Below are 16,705 nucleotides of genomic sequence, written 5' to 3'. Positions count from 1 at the left end.
GTGGTAAAAATACATGCATAAAATTTACCATCTTAAGTATTTCTAAGTATAGTTAGTAGTGCTAAATATATTCACATTGTTGGGCAATTAACCAGTCTCCACTTTTTCATCTTACAACAATAAAGACTTAAAAAAATAGAATTAAATTAAACTTGGTTTGCAATCAGTTTAGAGAAAAATATTATGTTTGTAGTACAGGTGTTATATAGCTTTGGCTAAATCATCAAGTGATAATCACTAAGGTTTAGGAAATGCTTTATTTGTATACATCCTACAAATATTTGAGTGCCTATTATACACCAAATCTATGGTTCAGTTTATCTTGGGGAATGAAATAGATTCCTTGCTGTCACAGAATTTACATTTGAATGAGGAAGGCAGGCTTTAAGCAAAAATTAAATATGAAAAAATATATAAAATTAGGAATTGAGATAATTGTTTTAAGTCAGGGAGAATCACAAGAAAAAAATGTGTTGGAGATAAACTGATAACAAAGAGAGCCAGCTAAAGGGTAGGGAAAATATTCAGGCAGAGGAAATGGCATGTGCAGAGAATCTGAGGCAGGAAGGGGAAGATTCATTCTTAGAAGAATGAAAAAGCCCACTCTACCTGGAATAAAAAGAGAGAGTGAAAAGAGAGAGGTGGGCTGAAGCCAGACCTATAGGGACTGGTTGGTCTTTGTTAAGAAAAAGTTTGCATTTTTACTTAATAGAAAATTGGGAGATATTAAGGTTTTTAAAGGGAGAAGGACACAAGCTGAGTAGTGTGTTTGTTTGTTTTTCAATATTTTCTTGCTGTTGGATGAAGAATAAATTGGGATGGGAGCAGGAGGCAGACATAGAAGTGAGGGAGACCAGTTAGGAAGCCATGGGAGTATCCATGTCGAGAGAGAGCGAGCAGGCAGATTCAAAATATATTTAGGAAGAAGATGCTGATGTGAGATATTAGGGGTGAGAGGGAAGAAGGTATCAGGAGTGACTCCAAAGTTCTGGCTTAAGAAACTGAGTGAAAACTTTACTGAACTGAAGGATGCTCTATTTAAAAATGACACATGGGTATGCAATGTAGTTTTATTTACTTTCAGCAAGTAAAGGGATTCCTATCCAAAGCTCTGCCTCCCTAATTGACCACTGTTTGCTCAATTACAGGTTGAGTTCAGTTGGCTACACTTACTGGGCTGGGTTCTGTCAAGCTCATCCTGTTTACAGCTGGTCTGCAAAATACTGGCTATATTGAACATCTATCCAGAATAGGATTTAAAATAATAGCCCAGACCCTTGAGACCCTTATTCTACCTAACAAAAATAATTTTGGACATAGAGAAAAGTAGAGAAGACTAAATTTGGAAGAAGTTTGGAAGTATACTGTGGGACCAGTTAAATTTGATGTCGAAAGATATCTAAGAGGAGATATCAAGAAGGAAGTCGGGATTTGTAGTTTTTCATTTTTTGTGTTCTTCTGTGCCTACCTCAGTGCTGGTACATGGTATGTATCAAAGAAGTATTGTTGTCTGAAAGAATCAACATATTAAAGGAGGACTAGTGAGAGTTACTGGTAAAGACTACAAAGAGTAGATAGACAGTAAACCCTTTCAACAACAGCAGTTCAGTAGTACTTCCTGGGAACTAACAGTTTTGGCCCCTTCCATTTTCCCTTTCTTGGTTCCATAGTCTATACAGTGGTTGTCTAACTGGCTGAAAACCCATTAGTTTACAATGAAATTTAGTTGGTTGCAGTTGTATGTGTGTACTTTGTGATGCAAACATTTTTTTTTCTGTAAATATAGGTCCAAAAGAATTGGAAAACCGATGCATGAGAATCCTCTAAACCTACTCTGTGTTAATCATCCAATTGCATTTCCCCTTTTTAATTGCTCACCTAACACTGGGTAAGGGACAAAGCAGATACTCATCCCAGCCTGCTCCTCACTCAGCAGACATTTCACCGAGTTTCTTATCACATGCTGGATAATAGGCACAAGATTGAGTTGGACCTGGTGGTCTCTGCCCTCAGGAGCTCATAGTCAACAATCTTATAAAAATAGGTTTGCTTCATGCCATTGTATGGCATTTTAATACCTTGTAGCAAGTCTGATATGGAAGTTGTATATTTAATGCCTGGTTGTAATTGAGTCTGTTCTTCATTGAGCCTTGTGGCTGACCTCACTTAGTGTTCACAACTTTCAGCCAAAAGGGTAATGGTCCCCAGACAAGGGTATGTTGGAAAGAGGGGAATGGGAGGGGCAGGACACTCACCAAACAGTCAAAGATGCAACAAAGATATGGGAGGCCTTGTTTCCTTAGCGGGAGAGAAAGTATAGCTATAGCTGAAATTAAAATGTGGTAACAATTATCATGCTTCTATATGTTTTTAATGTGATCTCTATTTCTGAAATTCTAACTCCTCAATCTTTGGTTGCAAGGAAAGGAAGAAGAAATACCAAACTAAAGCTGGGAGAATGGACTATTAGAGAAAAATTTGTTTATATTTATTGGAGAGCTACTGTACATATTGAGTACTTAGTAAATATTAATTTGAATGGATGAATCTAAGATAGAGCTTTATGTACTAAAATTCATCCATTCTTCTATTTCACAAACATGATTGGCAAAAACAAAAACCCTCAAACCTTAGTAGCATGATAATGTAAGTTAACTGAAATATGGTCACTATATTGATTCCCGAAATATATAAACATATATAAGGTTAGGAGTTTGAATCACAGGAAACCAACCTTACAAAAATTCTTACCCAGAAAAAGTGAAATTGTTCAATAGACCACTTCCTTTAAAATTTCGTATTTCAGCTTCATACTTATTTGGGTTACATGTGAGCGAGGCCCACAGGATCCTCTGCATAGTGCCCTGTGCCACACTACAGTCCAAATCTAACAAATTTATCATTTCCTAATTTGCCTTTATCAAGAATTTTTATGAAAAAGACAAACGCATTTTGGCTCACTCACTCATCAGGAAATGTTTAATTAGATTATATTTATCAGAGGGAATACCTAATTATTTTAGTTATTTCAAGTCTTATAATGTTACCCTTCCATTTACCTCTGGAACTGCAGAAAAGAAGGGCAGAGCCAATGACATGTGAGCCACAGGCATCACTGTCGGGTTCTGTGTCCTATAGGAGAAGCTAGTCTTGCATTGGATTCTCAAAGATTCATTTTAGGAATATGATTGGGGCGGGGGGGGGGATGGATCCTATCTGAATGCAATGCAAGGGACAAATATATTACTTTTTGTAACTAATAAAATTTCAAGGATGACAGCAAATTTCTGATTTGCTTTTCCTCCAGTAAAATGTCTGCTTTGAATTACCCAGAAAATATTATTTTTTCTGCCAACTTGTTTCAATTCCCTGCGTAAAACTATCTACAGAGCATTGTCAGAGGTTTCCCATAGAAGTTCATTTCAGATTTCTCAACCATTGGAGGAACACACACACACACACACACACACACACACACACACACACACACACACACACACACTTTCCCCCCCTTTTTGGAGCAGGCAAAGGAAAACGTACTGGATTGGTAAGGCTTGTGTATGGTGCTTTCCCTTTCTTTCTGAAAGCAGAGACAAGTATTAGTCATCAGATGGGGGGGAGGGAGAGTTTTTGGTCTCACCCGGGGCTGGTGTCCTGTTTTATGTATGCAGGCCCGCCCTGTGTGTAGGCGGAACCGGCAATAGCCGCGTGATGTGATTTAAGAGGTGCTGGAAATCCTGCCTGTCCAAAAATAGCCCCCGCACCAGCCTATTGAGTTCAGGCGCAGTGTCCATAAAACCCTGGTTTAAGTAAAATGAAACTGCCTTTTGCAGAATGTTAACCCATCATGTCTCCTATCCTCTCAGCTTGAATCTACTTCACAGAGATAAAAACTGGCCCTTGAAGTCATGCTCATAAGGTTGAAGGGTTAGCAAGGGCCAAGGCTTAAGGTAATGATGTAAGTCTCAGAAGCAATTCTGCACAACCATGAGTGTTGAAACTAAGCCCCTTCCGTATTCATTCAGCCAGGCAGCCAGTCTTCTTTTCGAATCAATAGTTTATGGAACATGACATCTCACACAGTCCTCTTTGCTGGGACCCTTAAACAAAACAAGAATAATAACTTATGTTTGGAAGATGTTTGTAGGAACACAAAACTTTTTCACACACAATGTCAGATCTGATCCCAACAACAACCTGGTGAAGCTGACTTCCCTTTTACTATTCTCATGTGGCAAATGAACAGGGTCTCAAAGAGGTTAACTGCTTACCCACCACCCGCAGCTAATCATGGCAGAGCCCACGTTAGAACCCAGGCATTCTGACTCCAAAGTCAAGGCCATGCTCTTGGAGACACAGTCCCTGTAGTCAAGCAGCTAACAATTGAGTTTAACCTGTTTAGCAATTTATCTAAACCAAAGAGCACAGCCCCGGGAGTTTTTTCCAGTGGTGTTATTGAGAAGGTGTTTCCCTTTGTCTTAAAGTTTCTGAAAGAACTGTTCCAAACACCAGCTTCTGAGCACACATTACCCTTGGAAATTTGAATTAGGTTTTATCAGTCATTCCTTGGGCAAAAAAATAAATAAATAAATAAAAATCCCCACTTAGAATACTGACCACTTTGCACAAAATTTTAAAATACAACAAGAAAACAAATTAAATTAAGGTGCAATGTTCTCTAGGGGAGCTAGGGGTGTTTTGAGAGTAGTAGGAAGTGGGGCTAGACCTGATGCGGCATTAGGAAGAGATTGCGCAGTTCAGAACATCTATATCCAAGCTCATCGACTTGCTCCAAAACTGAACACACACATACACCTCTGTTCCTTCCGCCATTTGGATGAGCCACGGTTTTGTGGTAACTCTAGCTCATTCCGTTTTAGTCATTGTAGCTCTAATTCACTTCTACCCTTTTCTCCCCAAGTGCAAAGTGCACTAAGTTGAATAGAATTGTGTAAATTTCAGACGTAGATGTTTTCATTTATCAGCCAAATAGCCCTGTTCAAATGCCATTTCTTTTATGAAATCTTCTTGGAAGTCCTTAGGCAAATTCATCTTGCTGTGTTATACCGTGGTGGTTTGTTTGTGTCTGCCTCCCGCACTTCCTCGTGAGTGGCATGAGCAGGAGAGGCATTGTTACTCATTCCCTAAAGACCCTGTGCTCTAGGCTAGCAATTCCAAGCTATTTTGGTCACATTTCCCATCAGCTAAAAAGATAATTGAGCATTTATTCTATGTATGTTGTGTGTGTATACAGAGAGATAAAAATGTACGGGAATAGAAACAAATTACCAATATTATAGAACATCCTCAAAAATTAAAACAAAAAAGGACAAAATAAGGATAAATATAATCAGGAGCTCTAATATTTTCCCCATCCTGGTGGCTAGTCCTGTGCGTGTGTTGGGCTGCATTGAAGACCAAAGCCACTGACTTTAGCACACAGGGGGAACAGAATAATGTTTGTGAAATGGCTAAAAGAATGAATGAATCCTGTCCTATATATACAGTCTTTTGGGCATATTCAGCACTTTCTGTGGCACCAGTCACTTCTTAAGTTAGTGAACTAGCACTTTGCTTTCCCAGCCTCTGAACCCACTGGCTTGGCTTGAGGAGGGCTGGCTGATGTTACCCGCCATCGCAGTGCCTTTGTGAAGGTCTGCGTGATTTGTGTGTTGACTTTTTTATATTTAATTTCAGTCTTCAACCTGGAAAACAGATATGGAAATGAGCAATTCTGTTAGCCTAGGATAACAAAGAAGTTTAAAAAGTGCAGCGAGGACATAGAGCAATGCTTAAAGCTTTCTGAAGTTTTTAGGGAAAAGTTTTAGGAAAATGACTTAAAAATTGAATGGGGGATTTAGGAAGTAATGAAGGAGGGGGAATTCTGGGCAAAGGACTCAGTTCATGTAAAATAAGGCAGACATAAGATGGCACAGTGTACCAAGGAAGTCTCAGCAGGGGGTATCCTCAAGTGCAGGCAGGAAAGTGGAAGGAGCAGCCAGCAGTGAGGCTGGACAGGTGTGTCAAGGTCAGGTCATAGAGGTCTCGGTGTGCTCTGCTAAGGAGTGAGCAGTTTGGTCCTGTGGGTATGGGAGCCATTGAGGAATGCACAGCTGGGAGTAATGTGAGGAGGGGTGGAGCTATTAGAATTTGTGTGCAGGGAGAATTCTCTGGGAGGGTGGGGGGTGGTGCTGTTAAAAACAGTTAATTGCTGTATAGCATTTCTATTGCACCTATAATTTATCAGCTGTTTTACTATAAAATAATACATGTTAATTTTTTAAAAATTGGAAAAGATAGAAAGAGCATAGCCTATAAAATGGTGGGTACTTAAAAAGTATCTGTAAAAAATTCCACCACTCAGAGTATGCTCCTTTCTAAACAATAGGAATTATATAATATATGCATTCTATCATGTCATTTCGACATATGATGTTAGCCTATTTCTAAATCCATATTCAGTGTCTATATAATAGAAAGCATGTCTCTATTTAATAATTCATTTAACCAACCCCCTTTGCTAAATTTAGACTATTTACTAATAGTTATAACCCTGATTGTTTCCTTATGAAAATTTTCAAGAAGTGGAATTACTAAGTCAAAGTATATAAATCTTTATAAAGCTCTTGACACAATGTCAAAATGCATTCGAGACAATTTGTGCCAATTTGCATTCCTTCTAATACTTCCAATTTAACCACATCCTCTTCAACTGTGTATTTTTTATCTTAGTCAATTTGATAAGCAAAAATTGTAAGGTTGGGCCCCGGCCAGTGTGGCTCAGTTGGTTGGGTGTCATCCTGTGCACCAAAAGGTCGCCAGTTCGAAATCTGGTCAGAGCACATGCCCAGGTTGTGACTCAATCACCCAGTCAGGGTGCATGTGGGAGGCAGCTAGTCGATGTTTCTCTCTCCTTATCCCTTCCTCTCTCTCTAAAAAATCAATTAAAAACATAAAAAAATTATAAGGTTAGCTATTTAATCATATTTTTATTGTCTGTGTTTTGTGAGTATGGAATTTATTAAAGTTAAATGATTAGGTAATTTTGTTTTCAGATTTCTCCTGATAATGGGAGAGGACCCTTTATTGTCTAAATTCAGAATGGGGGATATTTGCTTTAAGTGATTTCAAACAGATTTCACATGCTGTGAGGCAATACAGAGAGGAAGAAGCCATCATCGGCCCTGCACAAACTCAAGGTGGACTGCAGATGAAGGGTGCACGTGCAAGACTGCTAATGAGGGCACATCTTATTAGCCTGTAGGAGGGGCCTCGACGGAAATGTCAGTGAGGCCCTGGCAGTGGGACCCAGGAAGAGTAATCTCAGATAAGGACATCTGGGAAGGGTTGATGCAGAAGGCTCTTTGGTGTGAGCCCTTCCAATTTCTAACCTCTTCTTGGCTCCTGTGTCAGTGGCCCTCAAAGTGGCACACATCAATCACCTGGAGAGCTCATTAAAATACAGTTCCAGATCCCAGCCACAGTGATGGGATCAGGGCATTTCAGGGGGTCCAGGAACACACCTGTGAGCAAGTATCCAGGTACTTCTGAGCCTGCACTTGGAGAAACACAGCCACACCTCTGTCCACATGCTGCTCACAGGACCAGAAAAGAGTCCATCCTCCTCCATGATGAACTCGCCACCTGTGCTCTGCATCCCCCTCACCACCCACCCAGACTGGACTGTGGCTCTGCCTATTCTCACCCCTTCTCACATCTCCCAGAGTTCACCCATTCATTCATTGTTTCTTTCATTTTTGAGCACTTGTGCTGGGCACTGTTCTGGGTGCTGGAGGGACAGACATGAACCTGCCATCAAGGGACTCTGTCAGTGGTGCTGCCTGCATGTCCACATCTTTGTCTACAGCTGCTGGGCAAATTAGAAAACCTCCCCTGACCACACAAGCTTCTAGAGCTATGAGCAAATGGCAAACAAGCTGGAGGGAAAAGGAACAGAGTGTAAGCTCTGAAATACTCATTCAGGGGTTTGAAGTTTGCCATGGGTTACCAAGACATCGAATAAAGCCTGAGTTTTTGCTGCATATGAACAGTCACTGAAGATAAATAACACGCCAAGACTCTCAATGAGACCTCTGTGCAGCTGATGTCTCTTACCTGTTCTAAACTCTCTGTATCGTGTTACTTTCAAAGTGAAATCCAAATTCCTGTCATATGTCCTTCAAGCTGCTGGTGGCCTCACTCTTGGTTATCTCTCCAGTGTCAACTGTCCCCCAGATTTGGGGGTAGCATATTCCGCCACCTGTCAGAGCTATTGGGATTGAGGGTTCTGAGTCTCAGATCCTCACCAGGTCTCAGGAAAAGAGAAGTTCAGCTATTTAGAGTTGAGGCACCAAGTAAGGATAAAATGAGTAAGCATGCCAAGAATATTTAAACATAAAAACTTTAGCTAAAAAACTCTCCATCCCTCTAGTGAAGAAGAGGATTGGGAATGAAGACTGGGGAGGAGCGGAGATGCTGGGTGGGTATCTAGTAGCATCAGTTAGGGGGTGAAAAGGCATAATGTGAGGCAACGGAATATGGTGACAAGGAGCAGGACCTGGAAGCAGATAGCCTAAGTTCAAATCCCATCTCTTCTACTTACTTGCTGTGTGATCGCCAGGCCTCCATTTTTTATTTATAAAATGGAGTAATAAAGAGCACCCATCTCAAAAGGAAGGTGAGAGTTAAAGGAGCTAGAATGTCTAAAGTGCAATCCTGAGATTATTTTAGTGCAATTGTTGGAACAATCCTCATCTGGCACATAGTGTGTGCTCTGTAACCATTGCGTGTCCTGAGAACCTACTCCTACCTGCAGTCTACTCCCAGACCTTGGTAGCTCTGGCTCTAAACATTTGAGAACACTTTCAAGCCAAACAATCAGTAACCCTAAATACACCATTCTAATATTTGTTAAACGAGTGAATATACTGTATATGTACATATGTTGGAGATTCTGTGAAGGGACTTAAAAGAAGAATCAGATAAGAACCTGAACTTCCCAGCTCCTGAAGGAGACAACCTGTGTATACAAATAATTCCAATATGAGAGAGTTAAATCCCTTTGGAAAGATTTGAAAAGTTGTTGGGTTGTTCAGTTGTAGCGTTCACTACAAGCTAAAAGGACTAAGAAGGACTTCAGACAGGTGGGAACATCTAGGGACTAAGGAAAAGATCTGATCTAAGAAAAAAGATTGTAAGAAAAAAGACTGCCAAGATAAGAGTTGAGTGTTGCTCATCAATACTCATCTAAAGCTAAAATACCTCTGACCTTTCTAGGTAACTACAGGCCTGGTGCACGAAATTTGTGCACTGGGCAAGGGCGGGGGGAGGGCCCCTCAGCCTGGCCTGTGCCCTCTTGCAGGTTGAGGCTCCATCCGGGAGCCCCGCTTCTGGTTGAGCAACACTCCCCCTGTGGGAGCACACTGACCACCAGGGGGCAGCTCCAGCATTGAGCGTTTGCCCCCTGGTGATCAGTGCATGTCATAGCGACCAGTCATTCCGCCGTTTGGTGGATTTCAATATTAGCCTATTATTATATAGGATTCTTCCATAGGTTATCACATTCAGCTCTATGTGACTTTATACATTTCTCTGGTATACAAAAAACTAACATGCTACTTAATTAACAAGAGAAGTTTAGCTTTTTCCTTCTTTGGAAGAGTAATCCCAACAAATGTTTCTCAAGTAGAGGCCTGTGCTTTTTGACATAGCATGTTAGATGCTCAAAATACTTATCTCCCTTGGGAAATCCATCACATTTCAAATTACACATGTCTGTTAAAGCACAGATCTGTTCTACCTGCCCTGTATTTGTTATTGTTGCTTCTGAAACTTCCTTACAGCCCCAGAGAGGTCTTAATCCCTGTCAGATGCTATTACGTTACCAACTTTTATGTAGTCTTGAAAGGGGCTGTTTATTTAGTTTCGGTGACTCCTTGTTACTGCCAAATATTATTTCATTTCAGCACAGATGTAAGAGGTCCAATGACTGGAATTATTTTACAGCCTTGACATTGTCGAGAGATGGATACCAGTTTAATTATGGACAGCTGAAAATGATCTAGGAGTCACCTGCTCGGGAAATTCATCATCATTACAAACTTCTCACCAAGCTGCAGTCTGAGCACTTGCATAACGTTCCATTGGTGTTAGGCAGACAGTATGATCTATATGGAGCCTGTATCTTCAGCCACCTTTACATTTATGTACAGACAGCTTAACATTGCTTGATTATTTTCTTTTCCTTTGCTCGAAGTGAGGAAACATGTTTCCGTCATTCCCATTCTTCCCCCCCGCCTTTTCAGTCTCCATTGCCTTCCCCCACTGCTACCCTACCCTCCCAGCTGTTTTCCCAATTATGCCTTGTTAGAAATTATTCATTGCTTAGAGAATGTGAGTTGCATAGACTAGACGTGTAAAGGATCAAGTAATGCGAAGACTGCAGTATAGTTGGCACTCAGTAAATGCAGAAGGAATGAAGGAGGGACGAGAGTGGAAGGTACAGGAGAGGAGGCTGTGAACTGCAGACCACTCTTCACACAATTCCTCTGTCTCAGTTTAGAAGAAATTAAGAAGAGCAAACTGCCTCCTTCTCTACTCTCCTATTTCACGGTGCACCATAACAAAATACGTTCCTACACTTTCTCTTTTTCTCTCTGCTTTCCCCAAAGGAATCCTGATTGTCCTTGTTAGAGTACAGAGAGGGTTAAGTGAAAGGAGAATCCATGGTCACCCCAGCTGATAATAAATTCGGGTCACAATGTCTTGCCTCTCCGGGTGCACTTCACTCCACTCCTTTTCTCTCTCCTCCACTTCTGTCCTGGGTGTGAGGCTAGTAACAGTAGGAGCTCATTTCAGTGAGGGTTTACGGTGCGTATGTTACCTACCACACAGGTCTTTTTATGTGTTATTTCATTCCATTCTCAAGGCAGTCTTATGAGATAAGCAGTATTTGTGTTTTCTTTCTGTAGACCAGTGGTTCTCAACCAGGGATGATTCTGTCCCAGGGAACATTTGTCAATGTCTGACGATAGCGTTGGTGTTCAGAGCTGTAGAAGCCAGGGGTGCGCTAAACATGCTGAGATGCGCAGGATGACCTCCTACAAACAGAGAATGTCCTGCTCAAAATGTCAATGGTGATGCTGTTAGGAAACCCTGCTGTAGATGACAAAGCTGAGGTTGAAAGGGTGTAGCAACTTGACCTGGCTCCCAGTGGCATTTTCGAGGACTGGAATATAAATCAGCCTCGCTTCCGCGTGATGCTGCGCACAGGTAGCCATGGCTCCAGAGCCTCTTTATTGTCCCTGTACACACGTGCTCTAGTTCCCAGCATGCATCCTCCCATGTGAGGCACCTCCATGTCTGTGGTCCTTCTCAGTCGTTGGCAAATCCGGCTTTTTCCTCAAATGTGCAGAATCAGGCTCATCTGATTCAGGTTCTTTGCTCTAAACATTGAAAATGTTATAACACACATCAGGGCATAGTTCCTCTGGTTTTTAATATTATGGGCAGATATAACATGTAATAGCAGAATGCACAAATAAATAATGATGCTACCTAAATAATGAACTTGAAAGATGGCACATATATTACCCACTCTACTTTGATGAATAAATTATACAGATTTAATCTGACAGGTGTTTAATGATAAACATAATACCTTCTGTTCTGCAGGATATTTAGGGAGAAATGGTAAATAGCAGAATTACTTTTAAGGTGCCGATCAAAAATGTTAGTAGTATTCTTCTCTTAATATTAATTCTTCAATATCCTCAAGCTAAGTTTTGATGGTGTTTTTAGATACTGAGTATCTTTTAATAATTATCCCAAAGGCAGCTGCGCACATAAACACACAATCTGTGCATACATGTACACAGACACTTGTGCACAGATGTAGGTATGTGTACATGTCACACGTGTGCGTGTCAAAACACTTTTTGCTCAGCCCTGTGCTAGTCTAGACTGAGTTAAAGTTATGGATTCTGCTCCTGTTTACTGAGGTCTTTCTGTGTCTAAACCAACCCTACGTCATGGACCTAAGAATGATAGGTTAAATATGAACTCATATTTTGCGCATTAATACAACTACTGTGCAAACACTATGGACACCCTCCATGGAGGACCCTGAAACCAGATTATTTTTAGGAGAACTGGTGGCTATTTGGAGCTTCTGTAGAGAAAGTCTTTCTTCATCCCATCGCTCTCCGTCACCCCTCCCTTCTCTGCCCCACACAACTACATCTTTCCTCCTCCATCACCTCTTTCCCAAGACCTGTTCCAGACAAGAGAACTGCAGATCTGAAGTCTTCACTCTTCCTCAGAACTCACCTGGATTAAACATGCATCCTATATATATACATACATATATAAGCATGTGCACATATATGTTTATACATATACATACTTGCACGCATATACCCATTGGGTTTCTAATATGTGGGGCAATTCTAAGTGTTTGTCCAGGCATATGCTGTGCTTACTGCTAATGCAGGGAGGAACCACCGGGAGGGGGGATGGAAGAGGGGAAGGGAGGGCACTAGTGTCTGTGGGTGGGCCTGACACTCAGGCAAGGAAAGAATTTGGCTCATTTGCCCTATTTTTGTTGGATTAGATCATTAGATAATATATATGGCCTAAGTCTTTGAGCCAAGTAAGTGATAAAGAGGGAAATATTTTTATTTCTTAGTGTGCTCAAAATCATAAACTTTTTAACAGGAAAAGGACATCTACCTCAAACTAGGATCTTCATTCAGCGCAGCCTCCACTGCACTTTCTGAGCTAAATTTTCTCCTACAGCCCTCTTTCCTGGCCTAGAACACCTCCGGAAGCCCGGCCTGCCCTCCACCCAGCCCTGGCAGGTCCCTCAACCTGGCCTGAGTAGGTCCAGGAGACACATACAGGCTTCGCCTGGCAACAGTTCTTCTCCATTTTAATGAGTCTCATTTGCCCATAAGACTCTCTCTCTCTCTCTTTTTTTTAGTTTCTGACTCATGCCAGGCTAATTTATTTGGTTTTTGGTTTAATGAACACCCAGGTTTTTTTTAAACCCACTTAGGACTGTTTTTCTGCCTAATTCTAAAAGCCTGGATTTTTGTCCACAATTATTCCCCACCCCTGACTGGCTCACTGCTCCCATTTTCTCTTGTAGCCTTCATCTTCCCAACACCTACAGCCCTTATCAGTTTGCTTCCTAGTGCGCGTGTGTGTGCGCATGCGCACACACACACACACGCACATACACATGCACACACTCAAACACATAGATACACACATGCGGATACACAAAAGAACACTGGTACACACATTTACATTGATGAGATCCTGGACAAGTGACCCTTACAATGCTGGAGGTTGAAGGTTTGATTATTTCAATTAATGCAAGTAAGACAAAGGAGGGGAAGCCTTTCTGAAATGTTATGTGAAAAGTGTATTTCCTCTTCAATTCTGTCTCTTCTGCAGTTCTTTTGTTTTCTTTCCTCAAAGACTTTTGCTGCAAATCAAAGGTCCTCTAAGGATTTGTTTTTCATCTAAGACTAAACTACTGGCTCCTGATTGGGTGGAATTGTGACTTATGGAGTGTGAGAAGAAAGCATTTTCAGTGGAAATTAATTTGCTTTTCTGCCTCTCCTGAGATGACCTAAGTATCATAAACATTTTCAGTCTCAAGTTTTGAAATCAGCAGACTTTCACTTTCATTCATTAACCCAAGGATCCACATGTCATCCCTTTGCGGGAAGCCCAAAGAGAAAAGACATGTGTGGGAATCACAGCTCCTCTGAGTATCCCTGGGGAGGACGACATGCTCAGAGTCTGCCATTGCTGAAGGTGCCCAGGAGGTGCCTGCCTTCTGCCAGGAGTGTCAAGGCATGGAGTCTGCCCCCAAGGGGCTGCCCTGGGGCTGTCCCTGCCAGAGGGATCACCCATCCCTCCTCAGTGCTGCCTTGCACTGTCATTGCCCCTTACTCCATGTCCCTGTGTCACGAGAACATGTGCCCCGCTATTCCGGTGACACTCTTCATCACGAATCTCCCCATTTCACAGTAGGATATCACTGTTATTTTGATGCCATACCAGATTTTTGTTTCAAACCCAGCTCTCGACAGACAGTTTTAGATGAACTAGAGAAAATTTGTATAGCCAGCAAAATACCTTTCTCCGGGGATGTTTTGTGCTTTGAGTACATTTAAACACAGTGAGGTAACATTCATGGACTCATAGAGACTTGGAGAGAGAAAGCAACTCCAGAGACATCCCATCCATCACCATGACGCCAGGCAGGCTTCACCTACACCACCCCAGACATAGGTAAATATCCTGTTTTCACAGGTCATCAGGAAAAGAGACTCCACAGCGCTCCTGGGTAACCCATTCCAGTGCTGACTTCCCTTCAGTGATGTTGTTATATTTGTATTACAGGGAAATGTCCCCTACTCAACCACTGTGAGCGTCAAAAACCCAAATTCGTATATTTTGAACCACATGTCACAAAGCAGCCTGACTGTCGGCACACTGTTTAGCTGGTATTGAAAATGCCATTTTAAACCATATACATCTACCCCTGGGCTTGGACCTAACTGGACAGCTCTAATTTTACAGTCAACGCCTGACCGTTCACTCCCTGGGGACTCTCTTCCTCTTGAACGTGGTCCTAATTAGATGGTGAGGTTCTGCAGGGGTGCCTTTGGCTCCCAGGAATCTCAGCCATCAGGTCCCGTTCTCTAATTCGTGTAAGTAGGAGAACTGCTGTAAAAAGCAAAGAGCTATTTCACGGAGGTTGTTTGCCAGACACTCCCAAGGCTTTCTGACACTTGGTTTGTTCCTTAGGTTTTTAGGAACTGCAATTCCAAGGAGTCCTTTCCCCGGCTTCCCCCCTCCGCAATGCAATGCAGGAAACCCCGGTATGCTCTCTAAGAGGTCCAGTTACATTTTGGCCTAAGATAATCCACAGAGCCTTTGCAGTTAGAAGCAAAATAGCCATCTCCCTTTCTTTCAGCTGTTTCCCTTGGCAAAGCGGAAAGTCGTAAGGCACCGGATTGGCCAGGAAAGCCCTGACCAAGAGCTGGTAGGAACCTCAGACAGGACGCAGCCCGATGAGTTGCAGTGTGCGCCGTCATTGTCTGGGACGGAGGGTCTGAAATTGACACCATATGCGCCCGGAGGAGTAATTGCTCCAAGGGGGGAGAAAAGCAACATGTCAGAACATTTTAGTAACACCTAATTCATCCTGGGGTTATAAATAAGTCTGATTTTTGCTTAAAAACAAAAGTCAAACAAATACTTTGACTAGACTAACTTTTGTGACAGTGCTTCCGCTGAAGGTGAGCTTTATTAGGGAGACAACACAAGTAAAGAGAAACACGTAACAACTTTTTTATGGTTTATTTTATGTGATTTTATTTTTTTGCAGTAAATAAAGTGGTTATAGGGCTCCAAGGAAAAGGGCCCAGATGTTAGGGAGTTGTGTGACATTTAGGGGAAACAAGCTGTAAAATGTGGAGTCATAAAACAGGCTGTCAGTGCCACACATCTGGACAATACAGCTGTATGTTCCTAGTGCTGTCGTCACCCAAAGAAAACTCAATAACCTTATTTCACCCCAATTAGGCTGCATACCAACAGGATCAACATTAAATTGCAAGGGGGGAGGGACGCAACATTCGCATGGCGCCTCTGTCAGTCATCTTTTATCTTTCATTCCAATTTGGTCACTCAAAAATAAGTGACTGCTCACGTAGCCATCCCCATTATTATAAAACCCTGTTTAATTTATAACGTACTAATAAGTCAGAGTTTGACGGTTCGGACTGTTTGCTATGCCAGACAACAGACTTTCTGTAGCGTGAACCTGACCTACCTGGTACCCTGTTACGAGCCCTGCCTACCTTTCCTCTGCCCATTTTGGAGAGTTTGCGTCTAGCTCTATTGGGGGAAGCTCCCCCTGCCCTGTTAGGAAAAGAAATTAATTTTCAGACAAACCAATTTAGTTGGAGGATAAATGCCCCTCTCTATGGCATTGATGCATTTTTCCCCTAATTTTTTTGGCCAGCAATGAGGCACCTTTGCAGTAAGGCAAATATTACAACACCAAAATACCATTTCATCTTTTCATCACTGACAGCTTATGCCATAGGCTATGAAATGCCACCTTTTCTAATAATTGTGTTTCTTCACAGGTGTTAGTAGCAGCAAAACTCATTATGGGCAATGGAGAGAAACTAACCTTACCACTGATAGGGAAACTCTTGAAATTTCAACTTCTCCAGATTAAACTTAAGGACCAACAGCGACGGGAAAATGAAAAGAAGGTACTGTACCCTGGTGGGTTTTCTAAAGACAGCAAGCAGCGAGGGAAATGGGGCCAGGTTTCTCCAGGGTGTTTCTTTCTTTCTCTCTCTCTCTCTCTCTCTCTCTCTCTCTCTCTCTCTCTCTCTCTCTCTCTCTCTCTCTCTCTCTCTTTCTCTCTCTCTCTGTCCTTTCCATTAATATCCACCCGAGGATGTTTTCCCATTGATTTTTAGAGAGAGTTGAAGGGAGGGGGAGAGACAGCAAGAGAGAAATTTCATTGTTGGTTGCCTCCCGCCTGTGCCCTGACTAGGACAAGGATCGACCTTGCAACTGAGATACGTGCCCTTGACTAGAACCGAACCCTGGACCCTTCAGTCTATGGGCTGATGCTCTGTCCACTGAGCAAAACCAGCTAGGGCCA

General features: G+C 42.0%; 2 protein-coding genes across 2 annotated transcripts in view; both read left to right on the top strand.

Moving 5' to 3' along the window:
* Window positions 1-16,705, top strand: part of S100A8 (S100 calcium binding protein A8) — a 238,774-nt gene that overhangs the window by 19,487 nt on the left and 202,582 nt on the right. The window lies entirely within an intron of this gene.
* The window catches only part of SPAG17 (sperm associated antigen 17), a 131,297-nt gene that overhangs the window by 23,843 nt on the left and 90,749 nt on the right, over window positions 1-16,705 (top strand). The window contains 1 exon segment of the mRNA XM_059675513.1: window positions 16,173-16,304. Coding sequence (XP_059531496.1) covers window positions 16,173-16,304 — 132 coding nt within the window.

The sequence above is a fragment of the Myotis daubentonii genome, chromosome 18 (assembly GCF_963259705.1).
Source record: "Myotis daubentonii chromosome 18, mMyoDau2.1, whole genome shotgun sequence".
NCBI classification, from domain to species: domain Eukaryota; kingdom Metazoa; phylum Chordata; class Mammalia; order Chiroptera; family Vespertilionidae; genus Myotis; species Myotis daubentonii.
The sequence above is the reverse complement of the archived record's forward strand: the minus strand, read 5'-3'. Positions and strand labels throughout refer to the sequence as shown.